Source organism: Cryptotermes secundus, unplaced genomic scaffold (assembly GCF_002891405.2).
Source record: "Cryptotermes secundus unplaced genomic scaffold, Csec_1.0 scaffold364, whole genome shotgun sequence".
NCBI lineage: Eukaryota > Metazoa > Arthropoda > Insecta > Blattodea > Kalotermitidae > Cryptotermes > Cryptotermes secundus.
Genome location: NW_019733841.1, coordinates 849839 through 875031, shown reverse-complemented (window position 1 = coordinate 875031; position 25193 = coordinate 849839). Strand labels below are relative to the sequence as shown.

The window sequence follows — 25193 nt, the reverse complement described above, 5'->3', positions numbered from 1 at the left end:
AAGTTCGTTCTGCTATAATTCTCATGACTATATATATATATATTTCTATTATCGCAGAAAATATTTATTTTATAAGTGGCATTTTTATAAAAAATCTCTTCAAGCCTCCTGTAATCACCAGCCTGTGGTAGTAACTTGTGTTAAGGTTACGGTCGGGTAAGTCCCTGTAGTTTATCTTCTCTAAAGCCAGTTTCAACCTTATCACCACAGCACGGTGACCCTTCAAACCCGGCTGGAAACGGCCTTGATATATGGAAAGTAGCTGCGAATATACTGAATAAGCGATCTGAGAACACCGACAAGGGGTGGTCTACAAGTTTCTTTAATGGGTGAAAAGCTAAGAACTCCTCACTCTGAAACATCTCTTTAACCTGAACTGATTATTTAAAATTATATAGAAAACTGTGATGTGATATTCACTGTCCACAGTAACCATAAAATAAGCAAAGTGTTATGTAAGATTTGAGGTTTCCACAGCGGTGACTATGAAGAATGATGTCTTCTGGGACGTGGCATTGTGTAGATCTTGTGTAAACCGACGTTTCAGAGGAACGTAACTCCTGCAGCCACCTGCTCACGCTGGTTCCTATCTCGCGGATTTTTCTACCCTGAAACTGGAGAAGATACTTTCATTCGAAACGTAGGTTTACAGAAGATATATATGGCGCCACATCCCAGAAGACGTCATTCTTCAAGCAAATTGTTATATGTAGTCCCTGGTCAACTGGTAAAGTGATTAAGTGCTGCGCCATGAAAATTTTACGAGGTGAGTGGTTAGTTTCATGGTCCTGCAGATTACTCCGGGGGGAGTAGAGGACGGTACTGTTAGTTCCTCGGAACTCTAGCCGCGGTAGAGGGGTCATACCATCTCTCGCGGGGCTGGGGGAGCAGTCTTATCAGCTTACGTCAGCGTGGGTACTACCAGTTTGGAATGTAGCGTCTTGGAGTGTGGTCAGGTGTATAGTACGTTGTGTATCTCCTCCTGGTCTGCGTAGGCAATGTTTTGCGCTCGGGGAGTAGCTCTGAACGTCACCACAGCAAGCGTACAGCTTCGCGTGCTCCACAACAGCGTTTACCTTTCTGCGCGGCTAAAGTTACGAGGCACTAACTATACACGCTGAGCATGCGCCATAGCAGGTCTCAATGTGGAAGCATGAGCAGAAATGGAAATTCGCTCTTACAGCCCCCTCTTCTACTCTGAAAATGGAAGCAGCAGGTTTCTCCGAAAGTTCACTACCAAATTATGAGACGTCACATACAAAGAGACAGTAATATTTAATAGTTTCCTGAAACTATGCTCCTTTTCAATATACATGTAAATTTTTAATATTTGTCAAATTATATTTTTATTATTAATTTTTTCGTCACGGCAATTTCCTAATAATAATAATAATAATAGAAACAAATTTGGAAAATATATAATCGAAATAAAAAATTTATAAATTATAAATATGCCCCTTAGGCCGATGTTGCAGCTAACCATTCTTCCGTTTACTATATTTAGTTTCACCCTATCATTGGTTGCACAGCTGTTCTTCCACATCGGCGAGTGTCCAGAATTGTATAAATTGGCAGCTGCAAGCAATTGCTGTATCCAGTACATCAGAAGAGAGGTAAGAAACAGCATCATTCAATTTTTAAGTTATTAGGAGACAGTTTCATGGAAAATATTTCGTAGGATTCCCATACGAAAATACATTTATTTTTCTTTCGAAATGTAATGCAGTAATTCTTTAAGTACTACAATATAGAATAGGAAAAGGAAAAGAATTTCGACTTGCAGGTAAATGTGCATAATTTATTTTCGATGAATTATTGGTGCATGAGCTCCATTTGCAACTCAGCATACATAGAACCTGTAATTAAACTGTAGCCATGAGATCTGAACATGCGTCAGGCAGCAGCAGCTACGGTTATCCTCGTTCCTTCTCTTCGCTGCTGAGGAACCAATGAGTTCGGCTACACGCGGAAGCTAACAAATGTATTTTACTCTGTACACACAATTATTATAGAACGGAGCATCCAATGATTTCCGTTAAGCTTTGTCGAAATGTGGATCGCCTCTGTGGTCTAGTGGTCAGAGTTTCTGCCTATAGATCCAGAGGTCCGGGTTCGATTCCCGGCTTTACCAGAATTTCTGGCTCTGGAACGGAGTCCACTCAGACTCGTGAGGATAATTGAGGAGGTATTTCAACGAAATAGAGGCTCCGGTCTAAAAAATCGAGATAAACGGCCGTGGGGATGCGTTGCGCTGACCACGTGACACCCTCTATCCGAAAAAGTGGGCACTAACTTCGCCGACAAGCGGCGGTCGCTCGGTCGGTATAGTTCTCTTGCTGGAGGAGTTTTCTTTTTTGTTTGTCGAAATGTAACGGTGTGTCTTTTTATATCGCAAGTATACCGTCTATAATGAAATAATTACCTTATATAAAAGACACAGTTTTTTTAATACACTAAAAGTGCTTGTTAAATACTTTAAAATGTCATTAAAATTATACATTCAATCCTTGTTGCCATACACGGGCCATCGTCTGGCAACTTTTTTGTTGTTGTTGGGGAGATCATCGCACTGTGCTATTTGTCTTCTGTGCCCTTAGGCACAGTGCAGTGGTCTCCCCAATATAAAAAATGTTGCCTGATGATGGCCCGTGTGTGGCTGAATAATGTTGCAATAAGTAATGCATGTATAAATTTAATAACATTTTTAATATTTAGCAAACACTTTCAGTGTTTTAAATAATTTTTAGTGTCTTTTATATACATTTACGATCTAAAAATGATGCCACAATGCAACAGGATACTGAAATATAATATGTAACGATGTGTGCAATATTGTTAAAAGATGATATTAAAAAGTTTCTCAAGTTCTGGAAAAGGGCTATTGTCTGGCACGTAAAAATATGTATTCTTGCTTATAGTGTCTTCCACAGGGAAATACATACCTAGAAATTCCGTGCTTATAAGAGCAACTCACGACCATCTCTTTAATATTCTTTGTATTTTTTTAGGGACTAAAATCTCAGATTGGTTAGTTAGGCCTATTTATAATATTGTAACAGGTGACTATTAGATGGGGTATGAATTGGTTGATTGCTGTATTGACACCTTATACATAACGCTCGGAACTACAGGCAATTACAAGTAATACATATTTTACGTTCCACCGTTACACACGCTACTGTTCTCAGTCTTCACTAGTCGTGTCCTGGCAACGGATTTCAGCATGGTAATTATATCACTCTCACTGTAACTGTAGCACAAATGAAGTCTTCTTTGCACAACCTAAATTTTTTCTTGCCAGTCTTCTCAATCATCTTCGACTACAGCTTCAATAGACCCCTCTCCCCTCAGCCGCCCTGAAATCCTAGCTATATAGTGTCGGGACGGATCCAACAGAAATCACCGTTTCTATCGTCATAGCTTGATTGTTGCTTACGTTTCCTTGCCACGGGAACCTGCTTACCAAGTCGTTACCTAGCAAAGAACGTATATTCTGGCTCCGCTGTCCCTGTTTTCAGGCCTCATGTCACAATATATCATATGGCGAAAATATTAATGTGAGCATATAAAGACGTTGAATATTATGATTTTAATACAGGGCGATTTCTAAATTTCTAAATTTAGAAATCGCCCTGCATTCTGGGTTAAGACGAAGTAGAGTCTGGCATGTAAGATATCAACATTTCTTAGGTAATTAATGCTCTCGTAATTAAAGCAGAACCTTAATGATGCACAGCAGGATTCTCCGAAATGCTGATATTTATCTCCCTTTCTACACGGCGTCAAATACCAGAACACCGTAATATTAATATCTTCGCTCAAATATTACTGATCTTCTCCTCGTGCTATGTAGCGAAATGTTCCGTTAATTTGAGGAACATGTTGCCATATCCAAAAGCTGATATATTTCACGGTTCCCTCAGAATTTCACGGGATCCTGTGTGTTCCATTTAGATCTTCGACGCTGCCAGCCTGTTTAAATTAGGCTTATACATATGCCAATATTCTTGTTTCATCCGCTTGCGAATTCACACTGAGAATAGCATAGAACACAAACTCTGCTGAATTATTACCATTTTGGTACAGGGTCATCTCGAAATAACATAAAAAAGAAATAAATAAATGGAGTCTGACTCTCAATTTGTTCCATTGCTTATCTTATCGCACTAAATGTGCTTTTAAATTTTAAACATTATTAATATCTTACTAAAACTCTGTATTTATTCGGCCATAAAACAAGTAGATCTCATATGGCCATATTAAACATGCTTTATTTTCACGCCTTTTATCGATATAGTGAGGGTAGTATGAACTACAAAATTAACAGAGTTATTTACATTTCTTCAACTCAAATAATATGTGTTCATACACATACTCTCTTATTTAATTACTTTTGGAGCGGAGCCCTTCTGGAGGAGCCGCCAATTCTGAAGCTACTCAAGAATTTCCCAGCATTTTATGGAACCCGAACTTTCATTACCGTGTTCACAAAAGCCCTCCACTGGTCCTCATCCTGAGTCATATCAATCCAATCCATACCACCCCATCCTATCTCTCCAACATACATTTTAATACTACTCATCCACCTACGTCTTGGTCTTCCCATTGGTCTCTTTCCTACCAATATATTGCCACGTGTTAAGTATATGTGACGCGACAAATAACTTCACGTATTATTTGATATAGCGAATTGATTGAACCCTCGCTCTTACAGTCACACAATTTACAATCTGACAATTACTGCCGTCGGCAGTACCACAAATACTTCACTGCAATTAACTGGTTACTCTTTCTCTAGTAACTGGCTCAATACTCACTACTCACTACTAATCACTCACTACTAACTGAATAGAATTCGCTGTTCCTTATTTAGTTTCGGCACGGGCAACACAGAAAACAATTACGTGAAAGGCACCGCTGTTGCCTGACGCCGTGTTTACAGGTTGCCTAGCAACACTGTTGAGAGTTATTTACTGCTCTGTAGCAACCGCGGCATCCACCTTTACGTCACTGTTGTCACCTGCCATGTCACAGTGGGAAGCGCTGCCACGTCACCACGGGGGAGGGGGCGGAACGCTGCCCGGCCCGTCACCGTAGCAGCGGTAGCGCTGTTACGCCACCGCTGGTGGGGGAGGGGGCGTCCTGCGTACAGCAAATACGTCACACTGCTCCCTCCTTAAAGCTGTTCGTCCCGAATAGCCTAACGGTACATCCCCGTTCCTTTTATTAGCAGGCTGTTCTTGCAACGTCTTCTTCTTTCTTGTCCGGCTACTCCTCTTGCAGCTACTATTCTCTTCTCCCCCATTCGTGCTACATGCCCTGACCACCTCATCCTCCTTGACTTGATCATTTTAATTATACTTGGAGAAGAGTACAAGTTATGAAGCTCCTCATTATGCAGGTTTCTCCAACCTCCTGTTACTTCATTTATCTTCAGTCCAAATATTCTCCCCAACACCCTGTTCTCAAACACCCTCAGTCTATGTTCCTCCCTTAATGTCAGAGATGAAGTTTCACACCCAGACAGAACATACTCCCTTATTAAGGCTATAAATTTTCAGTGAAAACCTACTTTTTTCTCTCATATCCTCTATGTATCGTACAATCGCCATGTTCTCTCCATCGAACAACCGGAACTAATTTCATAATTCACTATATCTCTCCCTGCAGTGTTGGATTTGAGGTCCCCTCAGTAATGGCTATAAAGACTCCTGTCTTCTGAGATATAAAAAACACACTCCGCCGCCTGTAGTCCGGAAACGAACTATAACGACCGAGCTACCGCCTCTTGTCGACGAAGTTAGTGCCAACTTTGGAGGATAGATGGTTTCGCGTGGTCAGCGCAACGGTTCCCCACGGCCGTTAATCTCAGTTTTCTAGACCGTCTTCTGAGTTATATCACCAAGTAATCTCATTTATGTCAACAAATGTTTCGGAGGAACATATCGCCTCCACGTTCAGGACCAAAAGAAAGCCACCACTTAGGAAATCGGCATGAAGCAGATACCAAGCAGAGCTTGCTGATTTATCTTTTGACTCATTCTTTGACTTCGAAAATGTAGATCATGTTACTCCAAAACGTCGGCTGAATTTCAACGCGCTACGCGACATTATATGCGAAAAGAAATAATTCTTTTACTCCATGCTATATTTCACACGAAAGTCATAATTTCAGGGGTACGCGGTAGAGTAGCTAGTTGAGGCATTGTACTACAAAGACGGAAGGTCGTGGTTTCGGTTCCCGATAAGGTAATTGGATTTTTTTACTTACCAAATCCTTGCAGCCGCACTATGGCCCTTAGGTCGACTCATCCTCTAACAGAAATGAGTACCAGAAATATTCCTGGGGGCTAAAGGGCGGCCGGCGCGTAAGGCTGACAACCTCACAGCCTTCTGTGATCCGACTGTTTAGAAAATGTGGGAGCCTCGACGACTCAGAACCTTATGGGCCTCCATAGCATGTTACAGAGACAACTTTATCTTTTACCTTTTACTCAGAAAGTCAGAAGGAAACTGTTAGGTGTTCCTCTTAGTAATCAATTAGTAATGCACATACCAGCTGCTACTGGCCTGTGGCGGATATGACCCATTCCATTGTATGATTTACAGGACTCTTTAATTTACAAGACGTTTCAGAAATTGGCTTTGGAATTTGTGGACAGGCTCTCTCTCTCTCTCTCGCTCTGTCTATTTGCCTATCCAACCATCCTTCAATATTCCCCTCCTTATATTTATCTAAGAAAAACCTATATGTGGAGATACACACAAGTGTATGTCAATATTTAAATATATTTTCTGATATGTTTACTCAAACTGAAGGAAGAATTTTGTCTTGAGTTTGGGTCTACATCTTCTCCTCTTGTTTCAGGACAACAACCATCCAGTGTCAAATGCTATATAAATGTCGTTATGATATATGTGTATATATGTTTCAATTTACATAAATGTTATAAAAGAACACATGTAGTTATATAGGAGAAAAAGTCCATCTTACTGAGTCAAACGTAGTAATGTCAAACTCGCGGTTAACGTGAACATTTAGTTGCTACGGTCAATGACGTAAAGACGGTAAGCTTGTACAGAGGTATTTTTGTTTTATTGCTAGTGGGGTGGGACTAAGTCCCTTGTACTGCGGCCACTTCTGGCCTATCGTACCAGCCCCAGATGATAGGTTAGGGTGATTGTGGAGCAATTGGTGGAATGAAGATTGGCAGGGGAAACCCAAGTACTCGGAGAAAACCTGCCTCAGCGCAACTTTGTCCACCACAAATCCCACTTGACCAGACCCGGGATCGAACCCTGGCCGCCGCAGTGGGAAGCCAGCGACCAACCGCTTGAGCTATGGCGCGGCCTCACCTGTGCAGAGGTAAGTGCCTTCATACTATACGAAATATAGTGGTGGTCTTCAAGACCGGTAGCTTTCTTAACAGCCCCAAGAGCTGATTGCTTCAATTTCATATGTGTCGTTTCAGAAGATGGATCTGCAGGACGTTTCTTCATGCGGTTGCACGTTCAGCGACACCTCCTTTCTGGCCGGAGTGTGTGGGGCTGGCTTCACTCTGTTCATGAGCTTGGTGGAGTACCTTCTGAGGAACCAATGTGACATCACTGACCCCTGCCGCAGATTCGGAGCCAAGACTGCCCCAAACACGGCGACCAATCATTATGACTTCATTGTAGTGGGCGCCGGGGTGGCAGGTCCTGTGGTTGCATCTCGTTTGAGTGAGCTCTCGGAATGGAACGTCCTGCTACTGGAAGCAGGTCTGTCGCCCGAAACATACGTTTATAATGTAAATCGGAAAATGAAAGCGAATAAAAGTATTCAATTATTTTATATAATGTTTCACAAGGAAAACACAATTAAATTATTTAATTTTCAATATCACCCACAATGTACGTAAAATATATTCGTATTAAATTTATTATTGAAACTAAGTGTAAGAATTGGCGGTGCCACAGCTCAGACGGTTAGTCGCTGGCTTTCCACCCCGGCGGCCCGAGTTCGATCACGGGTCTGATCAAGTGGGATTTGTGGTGGACAAAATGGCGTTGGGGCGGGTTTTCTCCGAGTACTTCGGTTTCCCCTGCCAATCTTCATTCCACCAAATTCTCCATCATCATATTCATCTGGGGCAGGTACAATAAGCCAATCAGTGGCCGCCGTGCCGAGTGGACCCAGTTGGACTCCACCCCTCACTAAGCGAATTGTAAGAATTACATCCAAGGAAATACTCTTTATATTCGTAAGCATATTTCAAGAAATGAGAAGTTTTTTTTTCAAATTCTGTCAGTAATTCAGTAAAATTCAAACCATTTTCAACTCAATTCATCCCTGTCTATCTTGTCTAAAAGGAAAATAGAAATAAAAGTATTTTAAGACACACAGGGATTGAAAAAAAAAATATATATATATAATTTGAAAGTCTCAAACATACTTAACTAAAAGTATACTCAAAACATTTATCCGTTGAGAAGATAAGAAAATAATTTATTTTTAATCAGATTTTTCTTAACATTAACTTGCATGTTACTCTTGTAATATTCGTACGTCCAAATTATTACACAGTAAAATTTAAAAATAACTAAATCACCTACAATGTGTATATATTAACGGTCTTTCAGTGCATACAATTTCACTTGTCACTTCACACTACATGTTTCGGCATCATTCTGCCATCCTCAGATGTATTAATCACGTTAAACCATTGCACTGCCTGCCATCAAGTGTCCATTTATAAAATGATATAAAACGTGTGTTCGTTGTTATTCAGTAATAAAATGTATATATTAAAACTTGTTTAGATCTATCATCTTGCATGTCGTATATCAAACTCGTGTGTAATGCCATTCATCCGCTATGGGAGTCGTTCTTATGTTTTAATTGTGTAAATACAGTATCTTATGAAGTGTCTTTCTTATGTGGCTGCGTGCGTTGTATTGCTGGACGTATGTGTGTACCTGAGGATGGCAGAATGATGCCGAAACATGTAGTGTGAAGTGACAAGTGAAACTGTATGCACTAAAAGACGGTTAATATATACACATTATGGATACGAATCAGTGCAACAGGACGCTAAAACACAACATAACTAAATTATTTCTAGTTCCTCTTAAGAATTTCGTGACACTCATTTAGTAAACCTGAAGGCACGAAATCAGTGGCACAATTTGTGGCAGTAATTCCAATAATTAAGAAAATATTAAAGATATTATCCTGATGTTATATAGTTTCGATATGGAAAACGTCGTTAAATAGCCAACTAAAACGAAAAAGGTAAAGCTATCCCTCTAACAGACCGTGAAGGCCCATAGCTTTGTAAGACGTCGAAGCTTCCACATTTTCAAGACAATCGGCTCAAAGATGGCGGTAAGGTTGTCAGCCTTACGCGCCGGCCGCGCTTTACTCCCCAGGAGAATTATTTAATTAATTCCTGGTACTCATTTCTGTTAGAGGCTGAGTCGACCCCAGGGCCATAGTGCGACTGAAAGGATTAGGTAAATTGAAAAATCCAATAACCACATCGGGAATCGAAGTCGTGACCTTCTAGCTTGTAGAGTAGCACCTCAACCAACTACGCTACCGCGTGCTCCCTGAAAACAGGAGTACCTTCTTTTAAACCGAAGAATTCGCTTAGTGGAGGGTGGAGTCCAACTGGGTCCACTCGGCACGGCGGTCACTGATTGGCCTGTAGTAGCCTACCCCGGGTGATTATAATGATGTAGAATTTGGTGGAATGAAGTGTGGCAGGGGCAACCGAAGTGCTCGGAGAAAACCCGGGCCGCCGCGGTGGGAAGCCAGCGACTAACCGCTTGAGCTATGGCGCGGTCTAGACCGAAGAATTATCAGCGGTATAAATATTTTAAAATTCTTATTCTTTTGGACGCAAGCTCATTTATAAATTACAGATTATCAAAAAAAATTGTCATTGACTTTCAATTACAACCGGTAACTCAACACATGTTACACGTATCTGTAGGAAAGGAAAAACTTTCATAAAATACGTAACAATATACGTTTCCGGTACATACTACGTACGTCATAAACAAACGAAAGATCACGTATACCATACATTTATCTGCAAACCGATTAACGGATTTTTATAAATTTTAGTGTGTACTAAAATGTGGGGGGTCACGCGGTAGCGTAGGTGGTTGAGGCACTATGCTACAAGCCGGAAGGTCGTGGGTTCGAGTCTCGATGAGGTGGATTTTTTCGATTTACCTAATCCTTCCATCCGCACTATGGCCCTGGGGTCGACTCAGCCTCTAACAGAAATGAGTACCAGGAATCTTCCTGGAGGGAAAGGGAGGCCGGCGCATAAAGCTGACAAACTTCCCGCCATCTTTAAGTCGACTGTGTAAATAAAATGTGGGAGCCACGACGTCTCATAAGCCTATGGGCCTCCACTGCCTGTTACAGTGATAGCTTGACCTTATTTTCCTAAAATCTGAAGTGTTAATTTCACTTTCGTTTCGTGTAGATGCATTAAAACAATTTCAATTGAAGACGATATCAGTGATTCTAAATGATAGATTTGAGGAACTGACGGTAGTGACTATGAAGAGAACTATCTCCTGGGACGTGACAAGCCAAGTAATCAAATTGAATTTTCCTGCCGTTTCGGAAGAATCTACTATCTATTTTTTCTTCTAATAGTAAGTCAAGAAAGTAGCGGCCTCCGTAGTCTAGAGGTAACGTTCCCACCTCATGACTCGTAGTACGCGGGTTCTAATACCCGGCGGAGGTCGTCGAATTTTTAAGGGCGTAAAAATTCAGGGAACAAGTCCTCCGGGAGGGACTTTAAGCTGTGTGTCCCGTGTCGTAACTTTACGGCACGTAAAAGAACCTCATATCCCCAAAGAGGATCACTGAGCAAAATTCCTGGACGTTTCCCGCCCAACAATAGCCTCTAAGGCCTCTGATAGATGGGGGAAGCATTATAGACTCCGCTAAGCACGTGGCCGAACTCGCTTGCTCGGCGGGATTGATGGTACGCACCATTTATCGGTAGGGTAAAGAGACTGGTAGAATATCATAGAGGGAAGCACAATAGATCAAAGTGGTCGCGGTGCATGGAGAAACCCACCCTCTCTAAATAACTAACTAACTAACTAACTAAGCCAAGAAAGTAATATGCAGAATGTTGCCAAGCTTTTCTTTCTATCCTGAAGACGAATGCAATATACTGCTCCGAAATATCAGTTGATATTCATCCGACTACACGGTGTTACATCCCATAAGGCAGAACCATTCATAGTGAGAGATGCGAGAAATTCAAAGCTGTGTGTGGGAAGGAATTTGTTGTACCATAGTTAATTTAATTGTGGCTCTTTTTCGCCTTGCAGGTCCAGAAGAACCCAGCATAACATCAGTGCCTGCGTTTTCAGTGAGCGCCGTAGGGACTGTTCTTGACTGGAAATACGTTACTGAGCCATCGTCACAGGCGTGCTTGAATAATGGTGGACGATGCAAATGGCCTCGAGGCAAAATGGTCTCTGGAACTTCAGGTACAGTTACCACGAATTTGCTTATTAATTGCAATATTTATCCTTAGCATGTGCGAGTACCTTCGTCTCGTCTTTAGGTATTATCCACCTGCTCCAAGCTGTAAGAAAATCTTGGATTAAGATAGCTTTTGCTCTGTAAAGGGGAGAAGAAAAAATTTTATTTAGGCCAACAAAATATATATTGTAGCGTGTACAGCCGTTGCTGCGTAGCGGCCTCGAGGCGGGCAACCAAACAACATTCGCCAATAGGCAACACATTTTTTAATTAGCAAATATATTTGGCCGTTGCTAGGTAACGCCTTCGTAGACATATTCCCATGGAGATGATTGGAACAACGATAGAAGAGCTGTGTTTTCTACGTGTTATGTGTAAAGGGGTTATAAGGAGTGCAATTGGCAGAACCAAGACATTTCTCTACTTGAAGTTGTAAAGAAAAGTGACATAAAAAAGGCAGTTGATAGACAGGCGACGAAGAGAAGACTAGGAGGTTGGCGTAAATGGTCGCCAGCCAGTTGTAGGGAAGGCAGGTAATTGGAATGGAGCCGCCATTAAGAGAATACTTGAGTCCGGAAGATTAGGAATGACCATTGTTAGAAACCGTTACCAGAAAACGACTAGTGAAGAAACTGCAGTGTAGAAATAGCGATAGTGTTATGGTTATTTTTAGTTACGACCTGTAAATTGCCAATAAATCCGATGTCAAATCCAAAACCCCTTGTATATAATAACTCGTACACGGGACAACATAAACCAAATTCTGTGTGTGAGTACAGTATCGCTAGCGAGAGTGTACGAGAAATGTAGGAGTCCCACAATCCCGCGGGACTAAATGGTTTGTATTAACTAAGATGGCTGCTTACATTGACACGAGTCTGTCTGCAACAACAATTTGGCAGCTGTGTTTGATATGTGCAGACGTTTGCCGGTTCCAATTCTCAATCACTGTCTGATGCCTTATTATGAGCTCACTAATGAGCTACTGTTTACAAAGGTGGTGGCGTTCTGTAATATCATACTCTCATCTTACCCAATTTATCAGCCAATTTAGCTGCAGTTTCTGATTCGACTTCTAAAGTCTGACATATCAAACGTCGAAAAACGAACACAAGTTGCTGAAACAGGCACTGGAAGGATATCCTTTTAACTTGCTGGGTGTTAACGAAAGATTTGGTTTTAACTATTTTGTAGGTGGTACAAGCTATCTGGAATTTACTTCCAAAAATTATTGGGTTAATCATAGGTGATAAGAAATGTGAAGATAAATCTGGACTAGAAGAAACTGAGCTATTCCCCCATATATTTATATTTCTTATATTTTACTTAAATGTTAATCAAAATCCATTAGTAATTAACAACATACATGCGACAGGACGAGAGACGCTGATGCATTAATACGAAAATCAAACATTTATATTGTGACATGACGTCTGAAAGCCAGAGTAGAAGTTCATTACTAGGCAATGACTTAGTAAACAGGTTCCTACGACAACGGAGACGTAAGCAACAATCGAAGTATTGTTTGACTATAATGATGGAACCGGTGTTTTCTGTTGGGTCCTCCCCGAGGCTATATAACGAGGATCCAAAGCCGGCGGCATCAAATACCTCCACGGTGACCCTGCGAGTCCTAGGAAGCGACGAAAGGGAAGTCTCAAATCTGAGACAGTAAAACATGGTCGCGAGACCCAAGGGACTATGACATGAGAAAGACTGCGATGGCCAAGGCCAGCAGAATATACAAAAGACAGACTCGTCCCCTCGTCAGAGAGAGCGCCCCACAAAACAAGGCTGTAACTGTCTAACAGTAATAAATATCTGATCATGAGTCCCAGACGGGGCTCGACACAAAGACTTAACTGACTGACTGATAGTCAGTCGCAATGTGACTTTGTCTTTGACTGAGGTAGAATTGAAGGGGTCTCTTCAGGCGGCACTCAGAAGAGATGGCAACGAGTTTAGTTGAGATTTGAAAGTCAGCCTGTGAAAAGAAGACTTTACGTAAGATAAATACTGTGTCGAAATCCGTTGTCAGGATACGACTAGTGAAGACTAAGAACCCTAGTGTGTGTGTTAACGGTGAACCGTAATCTGTAGATCAGCGATAGCGCTGTAGTTCTGAGTGGAGTGTACAAGTGATAAATAAATTCAGTTCACCAATACAAACCGCATCTAAAGTCACGCACCCCTAAACACTTGACAATTTGTATAAGCACAAATAGAACAGGAAAAAAAGTTTGTTGGAAATATAGGATGATATGTCACATTCGTAAATTTTTCAGACTCTCGAGAAATACAAAAAGACATCCTCTGTATATTAAATATTTAAAGAGTGAATTTCTGCTGAATAATGCATAAAAATTCAGTTCGTACCACACAGGAAACACATTACGTCTCCGCTACAAAGCCCAACCGGTTAATGCTGTTTAGGGAAACAGTCGCTGTTTACTGTGAGAACCATATGGAACACACAGATACACTCTGTGGGCAGAATGCAGGATATATAAGAATTCAGTCCGTACCTCACAGGAAACACATTACGTCTCCACTACAAAGCCCAACCGGTTAATGCTGTTCAGGGAAACAGCCGCTGTTTATTGTGAAAACCGTACGGAACACACAGATACACTCTGTGGGCAGAATGCAGTATATATTAGAATTCAGTCCATACCTCACAGGAAACACATTACGTCTCCGCTACAGAGCCCAACCGGTTAATGCTGTTTAGGGAAACAGTCGCTGTTTACTGTGACAACCATGCGGAACACACAGATACACTCTGTGGGCAGAATGCAGGATATATAAAAATTCAGTCCGTACCTCACAGGAAACACATTACGTCTCAGCTAGAAAGCCCAACCGGTTAATGCTGTTTAGGGAAATAATCACGGCGTACTGTAAGAATCATACGGAACGTACAAAATTTGATATTTGGTACTGGGAATTCAAGAAGTACTATATAGGCTTGTATTCTTTACCAAGCATAATTAGAATGAACAAGTCAAGGAGGATGAGATGGGCAGGATATGTAGCACGAATGGGAGAAAAAGAGGAATGCATATATGATATTGCTTGAAAAACCAGAAGTGAATGGACCTCTAGGAACACCAAGACGTAAGTTTTAGGATAATATTAAAATGGATCTTAGGTTAATGTTATGGGCTGGTGTGGACTGCATTGATCTAGTTTAAGATGGGACCAGTGGAGGGATCTTGTGAACACTCTAATGAACCTTCGGGTTACATAAAATGCTGGGAAGGTCTTGAGTATCTTCAAAATTGGCGGCTTCCTAAGAAGGGTTGAGCTCTATGAAATTTGTTAATTATCTTTGAAGTTTATCTATCTTCAACTGGACATTTTTCAAGAGATTTCCCTGCCAAAACTCGGTATGTATTTTGTGTGTTACCAATTTCGGAGTTATTACTAGCACGTTGCAGATGCCTTAATTTATTTTAAAGTTCATCTCTTTTATGAGCTATAGCACGTCATGTCTCGTGCAGGCAACCTTACAGAAGAAAATTCCCAGGTAAATATTAACTTCCCAAGGGCTTAGGAGTACAAGAAATTTTTTGAAAAGAACGTGTAGCACCTTTCTAATGATGACGTAGCAAACTAAGTCACTAACTGCCAATGATGCCCCGTCTTTCCCACGTTGAATGGAGCATACCAGTACAAGGGATATACAAATCACTGAGTTCATCATTATGCAGAATCCTAAACTGACTACAAATTCAATCTTTCGCAGCTTCAGTTATTTTCGAGCTAGTTCTAGTTTTTGGGGATCTACTATACGTTGCACCCTCAAAGTAAGAGACCCCATACATATATCACACCCATGCAAAATAAATATAAAAGTTCATGGTTTTTACATTCTGTTTTTCAACTAAGTAGAAAATATAGACCCCATACGTATATCATATATATACAAGTAAGCGTAAAAATTAAAGTTTTTTGTATCCTATTTTTCAACGAACTAGAAAACATAGACAATTCTAAGAGATTTCGTGCGTTAAAAGGATGAGCATTTAAATACTCAATTTTTCTCCATATTTCATCTCATTAGCACTGTTCAAAATTACTTAAACTGTGGCGCATTAAGAAGTGAATTATTACGTAATTCAACTTCTTTATGAAATGTGTTTTATTGTCATGCTTTATACGTTTAGTCTTATACGTACCGTATTTACGCATGTATAGGCCGCACATTTTTTGCCAAAAATTCAAGAGGAAAACTGCGGTGCGGCTTATATTCGAAATATTCGAAATCACATTTCATTAAAAAAAATTATATTCATAATTAGTAATACAGGGTGTTCTACTCCTGAAATAATATTCCAAGAAAATTATTTTTTCTATAATCTCTGTCTGAAAATTGTGCTGCGGCCTATACATGCGTAAATACGGTATTTACTTCTAGATCAGGCAATTTACTGTCTTGTCAAAGAATGCCTGCCTCGTTTTTACAGTGCTTTATTCCTCCCCAACCTAACACCCATTAATATAAATATATGGTTGCAAAAATCTAAACAACTTAAACGGAAAGATCAGGTCCTATGTAGGATTGATGTTCTAACAGCGGTGGTCATGCAAAGTTCTATCTTCTGCGATACAACGCCGTGTAGCCCGTTGCAAGTCAACAGACGTTTCAGAGGAACATATCGACTCCATCTTTAGCTGCCACCTGCTTTCATGCTGGTATCTTCCTACGTTTATTCTTCGATACTGAAGATGGAGGCGATATGTTTCTCCGAAACGTCGGGTGACTTGCAACGGACTACACGGCGTTATTTCCCAGAAAATAGAGTTAAAAAGTAAAGTTGTCCCTGTGCTTAACTAATTAAACACTACGCCATGAAGGTGTATGGGGGAGTGCATGTATAGACCCATGTTTCATTGATCTCGGCATTAGTTGGAGGTGAGTGGTTAGCTTCACGCCCCAGCCGGTTTAACTCCGGAGAAAGCGCCCCCGGTATCCATAGGATAGGAGGTCATCCAGCCCGTAGCCAGTCGTTATACCTACTGAGCTGTGCCTGCTCCATATCACAAAATATCCTACTCTTCAATAGGGAACTTCCTGGAATGCTGGACGTAGGCCCCTTTTACATTGCGAACACCATTACATTTGCCTGGACTGGTTACAACTTTGCTAATAATGATTGACAGGGATGCAAGGGATGATGTACACGCGGCCCCATACCTCAATTTTGGACGACTGGGGTAAGGATAATCCGGGTTGGAGTTCAGAGGAACTTCTGCCATACTACATCAAGTCGGAAAATAATTTGAACCCCGAGCTTGTTGAACCCGGATACCATGGATTCAGTGGTCCCATGGTCGTGCAACAATTCCCTTCACGCCCCCTTCTTGCCGATGTGGTAGTGGAGGCAGGGACGCAGTTGGGGTACATAAATGGCGACCTAAACGGACGCAACCAGACCGGAGTGGGCGTCGCCCAGATGATGGTTTACGAAGGCCTGCGAGCGAGCACAGCTCGGATGTACCTGCGCCCCTTCCTCAACACAAGAGGAAACCTCAAGGTGAGTGCACTCACTTATGTCAGAAACTCGTCATAAACCTTTCACTTCTTCATTCTAATATATCCCTCAGGTCTATTAGCCTGAAAAACGAGTGTGCCTATATATTACATCGTCTTCACTATATTCGACAGCCTCTGTAGTCCAGTGGTCAGAGCTCGTGGCTAAAGATCCAGAGGTCCCGGTTTCGATTCCCGGCACTACCAGATTTTCTGAGAAGTAGTGGGTGTAGAACGGGGTCCACTCAGCCTCGTGAGGATAACTGAGGAGCTATTTCAAAGAAATAGCAGATTAACGGCCGTGGAAATTCGTTGCGCTGACCACATGGCACCCTCTATCAGCTAAAGTTCGCACTAACTTCGCCGATGAGCGGCGGTCGCTCGGTCGGGACAGTTCGCTTGCGAACTAAAGCCACGGAGTTTGTTTATATTGTTTTGTTTACTTCACTACATTCATTCTTCCTATTCTGATGATAGCCATTCCTTTTTCAGTGTAGGCAACCGCTCCATTCCTCCTGAGATCCTGCTTCATATTCGGGAGGTTCCCGGCTTGAATCTTTGCTTAGGCCACCGCCCTTTCCTTGCAAATACTTTACAATTCATTATTCACCAGTCGGCCGGTCACGGTAGCTGAGCGGTCTAAGGCATGTGCTGTCTTCGCTCGCTCGGAAGCCGGGATCGTGGGTTCGGATCTGTTTCCTGTGAGGTACCAACTGAATCCTTATATATTATTCTTATACACTGCTGATCACGGTAGGCGAACGGTCTAAGGCATGTACTGTCTTCGCCCGCTCGGATGCCGGGATCGTGGATTCGAATCTCACACAAGGCATGGATGTTTGGTATGTGTGTGTGTTTATGTTCTGTGTTNTAGGCAGCGGCTTTGCGTCGAGCTTATAACCCGCCCGAGGAGTCCTACCGTCTGTAAAAAGATCAAGAAAGTAAGAAATCAGCTCTGTATACCAAAGTTGGAGCGATAGAAAAAAATCGCCAGTCATTTTAACATTTGGCCCTACATATTTTGAGATGATACGAACGCCGTAAAATGATAATAATTATAATAATAAAATATAGTTACGTGTGGATAACCTGCCATTATGCCTACAGTGTGAAGCAGTTTTATTATCCTCTACATACAGCCTTCAAAAGCTATGTGAAAACTTGATCATTATTCGAATTATGTTGCAGGTTGCAGTGAATTCGCAAGTAACCAAGATTTTGATTGATCCTGATACGAAGATAGCCCGAGGAGTGCAGTATATCGATCAGGCGGGCAACACGCAGACAGTGTATGCACTCAAAGAGGTCATCCTCTCAGCTGGAGCTATCAACTCGCCCCAGCTGCTCCTCTTGTCCGGAGTGGGGCCGCGTGAAGATCTGGAAGTTGTTGGCATAGACACCATCGTCGATCTTCCCGGTGTTGGGCAGAACTTGCAGAATCACGTAGCTGGATCTATTGGCTTCTACATGAACGAGTCTGCCACGGATTCTTTGACCCTGGAATCTCTCAGAGAGTTCATTGGAAACCGCACGGGTAACATGGCCAGCACGGGACTTACCCAGACTACGCTCCTCATGACATCCAAGTACGCTAAGGATGGTGTGTCAGACCTACAGGTAAATATTGGTATGCTGCAGTCTCGCAAAATCTTTTCTGGCTTCCATCTTTCATTTTTCTTCGTTTCTCTCTTTACTCTTATATTCGTTCCTTGTTTTTTTTAATTCGCTTAGTGGGGGTGGAGTCCTACTGGATCCACTCGGCACGGCGGCCACTGATTGAACTATTGTACTTGCCCCGGGTGATTATGATGATGGAGAATTTGGTGGAATGAAGATTGGCAAGGGAAACCGAAGTACTCTGAGAAAACCCGCCCCAGCGCCACTTTGTCCACCATAAATTCCACTTGACCAGACCCGGGATAGAACCCGGGACGCCGCAGTGGGAAGCGAGCGACTAACCACTTGAGCTATGGTGCGGCCTTAGTTCTATGTTAATGTGGATCCTATACTTGGATTGTATGGTAGTTGGCAGCGCAATTGAAGACTTGTAGGTAAATTAGCAGAGCAGCAGTTGGCAACTCGCCTTCCAATCAGTTGTGCTATACATAGGTTTGAGTCCCGTTAGGATTCCTGACTCAATTTCAATTCACTGTTGCGAACATTCTCTGTGTTTGGACGGTAAGGCCCCCCACTTTACGAGAGGTGGTGTTTGACAATTAAACCTTGTGTTAATTTTACATCAACAACACAACACAAAACAATTTACACTGCACTCCTAGAGCGTTAGGGCAGTTAATGAATAGAGCGAGTGACTGATACACACGCTTGAAGGTGATATAATGCTTAAGTGATGAACACGTGTCCAGAAGAAACCAGTGCCTGCTGAGATATGGATGAATTTTGCATTTGACTTGACACTAGGGTAGGCATCTTGGGCGATAAACGCTTATGAGCAGTTGTCTTGCCTATCAGATTAACAGGCGCAGTGTATTATCATTCTCCGGTAAAAGGTTTATCAATACTGTTGGAACAGGTGCCTCATTAACGACAGCCCTTACGGTTCAGGCAAAGGCCCCGCCATAGCTCAAGCGGTTAGTCGCTGGCTTTCCACCGCGGCGGCCCGGCTTCGATCCCGGGTCTGGTCAAGTGGGATTTGTGGTGGACAAAGTGGCTCTGGGGCAGGTTTTCTCCAAGTACTTCGGTTTCCCCTGCTAATTTTCATTCCACCAATTGCTCCACAATCACCCTCACCTATCATCTGGGGCTGGTACAATAGGCCAGAAGTGGCCGCAGTACAAGGGACTTAGTCCCACCCCACTAGCAATAGAAAAATTATGGTTCAGGCATGATGAGGAACTACCTCATTACCTCCGAATTGCCACAAGGCACCTGAACCAAACATTCGGTGAACAGTGGGTAGGAAGCGGAGGCCAAGGCAACTAACCTGCATCTTCTCCTGAACCTAATCCTTTGTGATTTTGGCTGTGAGGACAGCTAAACATTTCAGCCGATCAATGGCTTAGAGGTGTTACAACAATGAGTAGAGATTGACCATTGGGTAATTCGAGTAAAACCAGGAATTTTCCACCGATTGTGGATCTTTGTGCGACGAAGATCAGAAAGTTATATCGCAATGAATGGCAACCTCATAATGCATCTTCTGAAGACATCACACCAACATCGCCCACGTCTCAGCAGACACTGATTTCTGGATTTGTATTAACTGGGACAGTTTCGCTTATTTGAGTACTATGATCCTTAAAACCCGTCAAACAGAATCCGATGGAAGGGGATGGCTCCTGAGTCGTATAATAGGGATAGAGGATGGGGAAACATGAAGAAACAGGCCTCGAAAATTGCATAGAAAGCACCAGAAACCATCTGAATATGGTGTTCCCAAAAGTTCATCCAACCAAAGCTCACCTCGCACAATTTTGCTTAATTTATTCTGCTGCGAATCGAGCAGCATGGAATGTGGCGGACGGATACACACTGATCAGGGGTTGCGACGGGAATGAGAAGGAATTGAAGTGGGAATTATGTGTGTTAAGGGAGACATGGGTCTAAAGGGGAGAAGCTTCAAGATGAGGGTAGGATGTTCCTTCAAAACGTCAACAAGGCCACCCATGTTCACGATCTGCAAACAATGAACCGCAACGAAAAAACCTAAAATCAGTAATACTCGTTCTTTTTTCTTATGTCTATACCTTGTTCCATTCATTCATCAGTAATCTGTCAGACAACTACCATTAATGTGGTAGTTTTTCCATTTGCTTTCCACATCGCATTACAACAGCCGTTCAAACCACTCTGGTCACGCCTGTTGCTATACGAACTTGAACCATCTCGAGCATCATTTGCTCTGTGCTTCAAGTCGCTGCTGATGACGCTGCTTCCGGCATCAGTTTTCGGTTTTTGGTATTTATCTTCGTCTGTTTCCTACCTTTTGACCTGTCCAGCAAGGGAGGCCCTGCCAGCAGCTTCGCTACCGCTGGTATAGCTCTCAGGGTCCTTGGCATACTCAAACCCCCTCACCACGATAAGGTGGAGACACCAACGAGGGGGTACCTTATTTATGTTCTATTTATTCATTTATATCCTCTTCTTTAGGTATTCTTCAATGGATACTCGGCGAAGTGCTCCAGGTCGGGTGCAGCTGAGGAGTGCGAGAGCACAGGTAAACTTGAGAACTGTCCCAAGAGGCGTCTGTTGGCTCGTCCAACTCTCACTATACCTGAAAGTAGAGGTTACTTGAAACTGAAGAGTTCCAACCCTCTAGACTATCCCCTCATGTATCCACCGTACCTGCAGACCCAGCGTGATGTCGACATTCTTGTGGACGGTATTAAACTGAGCATCAAGTTGGCCAACACACCGGCCATGCAGAAGTATGGCCTCACAGTGGACACGACGCCAGTCAAAGGTTGCGAGAGCTTTGACTTTGGCTCTGACGAGTATTTTGCTTGTGCCGTGCGCAGGGAAACAGGCGCAGAGAACCACCAGGGAGGTACAACCAAGATGGGTCCCGCTGAAGATAGCATGGCAGTAATAGACAACCAGCTCAGGGTACATGGAGTTAAGAATATCAGAGTAGTGGACATGAGTATCTTCCCGACGTTGCCCAACTGCAATCCCACATCTGTTATCATAATGGCGGCGGAGAAAGCGTCCGACCTCATTAAGAAAGCCTGGGAAGGCGAGGCCCGAGAACGCACTGTGTGAAACTTGATCCATTTTTAAAGGCTAAATATAAAGCTTCATCGCTGTTGGTTGTGGTTTGAATAAGTACAGGTTCAGATATTTGTATCTTGTGTATATGAGATATTGTGTCATTGTCATTTCATGTAATTCGAAAGCAAACTCATGAGATCGGTCTGTAAGTTCCTGTCCGTCTTCAGTAGCAGTACCACGATGTGGAACAAACAAAATTCTACTCCGGCTCGCAACCCGTAATTGTTACAATATGCATTGTATCTATACATTTCCTTTGGATGTCGCTGTTTCCCTAATCCAGTCAATAATTCAAACCAATATATATATGAATTAGGTTAACCATCAACACAACAAATGTTGTGCTTTTAATGTTTCACAATTCTACTTTTTATTTCTGCTGCATGTTTTGGTCGTACAAGACCATCATCAGGAATACGTTTAGTTACTGAACTACTGATATGGATTCATATCAGTGTAACGTGTCGTATATAATTACCTGATGCTGGTCTTCTACGAACGAAACATGTAGAAGGAATAAAAAGTCGAAATGTAAAATATTAAAAGCGAGTATATTTCTTGTGTTGGCGGTTAACTAAATTCATATATATATAATTCATTTCAAAATGAAGAGATGCGAAAGCCATTTTGGAATAAAAAATATTCCCAATTTTCCTTGTTGGTTCTTGTCATGTTCACAGAAGTTGCTAGACCTACGTCTCAATAGAATTTCACTGGGAAATATACCCGTTACATATCGGCGTGACCAGTGATATATTTCCAGAAAGAATACTTACTTACTTACTCAAGGAGCTGAACCCTTCTGGAGGAGCTGCCAATTCTGCAGCTACTCAACAATTTCCCAGCATTTTATGGAACCCGAAGGTTCATTACTGTGTTCACAAGAGCCTTCCACCGGACCCTATCCTGAGCCACATCAATCCATTACATACAATCCCATTCTATCTCTCTAAGATCCATTTTAATATTGTCAACCCACTTACGCCTTGGTCTTCCCAGTGGTCTCTTTCTTTCTGGCTTTCCAACCTATATTCTATACGCATTCCTCGACGCCCCCATTCGTGCTACATGCCCAGCCCATCCTTCTTGACTTGCTCATTCTAATTATACTTGGAGAAGAGTACAAGTTATGAAGTTCATCATTGTGCAGTTTCCAGAAAGAATAAAATAACAAGAATCTAGAACATTCATTTAAAATCTCTTGAACTTTAGGAACCACTGCATTGTAATACTAATATTTCTTACCATTAATCAGCCATCTTGAAACACAAAATATTTGTTTTGGTATTTTAGAGCACTTTTCTATTTCCATTCTCATGAAACGCCCTGTAACGTGCATAATTTTATGTTTAGTTTTCTAATTAAGACTCCATGAAATTGTGGTACATGAAACATGACTTTAAATATTACTTTTTCGTTACGATTCGTAACAAAAAATACATAATTCTTCTCATCGCATCATTGTTAGCATGATCGCAACAATTGAATTGTTATTGTATAAATGATACTTGTTACGTTGTTCTGTCTTTATCTGTGTGTATGTGTTGTTTTTGATCGTGCTTATTTTATAGTCGGCCTTCTGGATGTTAAGTAATCACATAAATAAAGAAATAATTCAATTGAAAATGCATTTCTCAACGTGACTATCATTTAACCAACAAAGTAATTTACTTCCAGCAGCCTATATTTCACGGGACACGTGACAGCGTAGTTGGTTGAGACACTATTCTAAAAGTCGGAAGGTCTCGGATTCAAGTCCCCATGAGGTAATTGGATTTTTCAATTAACNGAATTTTTAGGCATAACCTGGGCACTACAAAAATATGCAACCATGGCAAAATATCTATACAAAATTTAATTTCGTGGAGTGGGGTAAGACTGAGTCCACTTGGTGCGTTGGTCACTAAGTGGCCTATTGTACCAGCCCCGGATGATATATGAGTATCGAGAATTTAGTGGAATGATAATTGGCAGGGGAAACCGAAGTACTCGGAGGAAACCTGCCCCAGTGCCACTTCGTCCACCACAAATCCCACATAACCTGAGATCGAACCCTGGCTGCGGCAATAGGAAGCCAATTAACAACCGTCTGAGCCATTGCATAACCATATGCATATTCATTACTAATTACTGTAGGGCAGTAAATAGAAAAATAATTAAACTTCATATTTAATTAGGGTGAGAAGAGAAATACATATAGGATATTGGTGGGAAAGCCAGAAGGAAAGAGACCACTGGGAAGACAGAGGCGTAGGTGGGTGTACAATATGTCTTAGAGACATAAGATGGGATGGTATGGATTGGATGGATCTGGCTCAGGATAGGGACCAGTGGAGGGCTGTTGTGAACACGGTAATGAACCTTCGGGTTCCATAAAATGCTAGGAAATTCTTGAGTAGCTGCAGAATTGGCGGCTCCTCCACAAGGGCTCAGCTCCATGAGTAAGTAAGTAAGTACAAAGTAGGGCCACGCCATAGCTCAAGCGGTTAGTCGCTGGCTTCCCATCACGGGGGACCGGGTTCGATCCCGGGTCTGGTGAAGTGGGATTTGTGGTGAACAAAGTGGCGCTGGGGCAGGTTTTCTCCGAGTACTCCGGTTTCCCCTGCCAATCTTCATTCCACCAATTGTTCCACAATCACACTCACCTATCATCTGGGGCTGGTACAATAGGCTATATGTGGCCGCAGTACTAGGGACTTAGTCCCACCCCTCTAGCAATAAAAAACAAAGCACAAAGTAGGCTAACAACATCCGCCAATCAAAATCGATGTTACTGAATAAAGTTGCTATTACTACAGCGAGATAAATAAACCACGGACAAATAGGAATTAATAAACGGTGATGAAATTTTGATTGAACATATTTTCATCTTACAACTGAATGGATCTCATGCTGTGTTCTCTCTTTAAATAATTCTGCTGCATATTTTCTGCCACATCATGTCTCTCGCTCTTCCAATCACTGTTTTATCATGCAACGCAGTCATTTAAGATTCTATCTTTATTAAATAAGTTCTGACTTCTGAGATTAAATTACTTTTTTAAAATTAAATTTGTTTCTTACGTATTGCAATTCAGGAAGTTGTGGCTGTGGATTAATTCCCACCCCCCCTTTCCTCCCACCTCTTCCCCTTCTCACGACTCTACTTGACAATTCAGATGGCGCAAATTAAACTTGCATGATCCCAAGACTGTGAGAGTCCTGTTAATTCTGCTCTCATCGGCTTTGATTTATACGTGTATAATTCCAGTTCCCCAATTTACTAATCCTATAATGAATTAAGTCTAGCAATAGTATGCAACGATATAGCAGTTTGTGGTCTGTCCAATTTTCGATGTTGTAAAATGATTTTCAAGACCTAACTGAAAATTAACTCCATGCATCTACACTCTTCTTGAGAAGCCGCCAGTTGCTCAGCTACCT

At 42.0% G+C, this 25193-nt stretch overlaps 1 protein-coding gene across 1 annotated transcript in view; it reads left to right on the top strand.

Annotated features, from left to right (window-relative positions):
* Positions 1-22612, top strand: part of LOC111868248 (glucose dehydrogenase [FAD, quinone]) — a 43406-nt gene extending 20794 nt beyond the window's left edge. Inside the window, exons 2-7 of the mRNA XM_023858725.1 lie at positions 1505-1613; positions 7473-7761; positions 11347-11508; positions 16670-17043; positions 18228-18656; positions 21150-22612. Coding sequence (XP_023714493.1) covers positions 7476-7761; positions 11347-11508; positions 16670-17043; positions 18228-18656; positions 21150-21761 — 1863 coding nt within the window. The 5' untranslated portion in view covers positions 1505-1613; positions 7473-7475 and the 3' untranslated portion in view covers positions 21762-22612. The remainder of the gene's footprint in view (positions 1-1504; positions 1614-7472; positions 7762-11346; positions 11509-16669; positions 17044-18227; positions 18657-21149) is intronic.
* The last annotated feature ends 2581 nt before the right edge of the window (positions 22613-25193 follow it).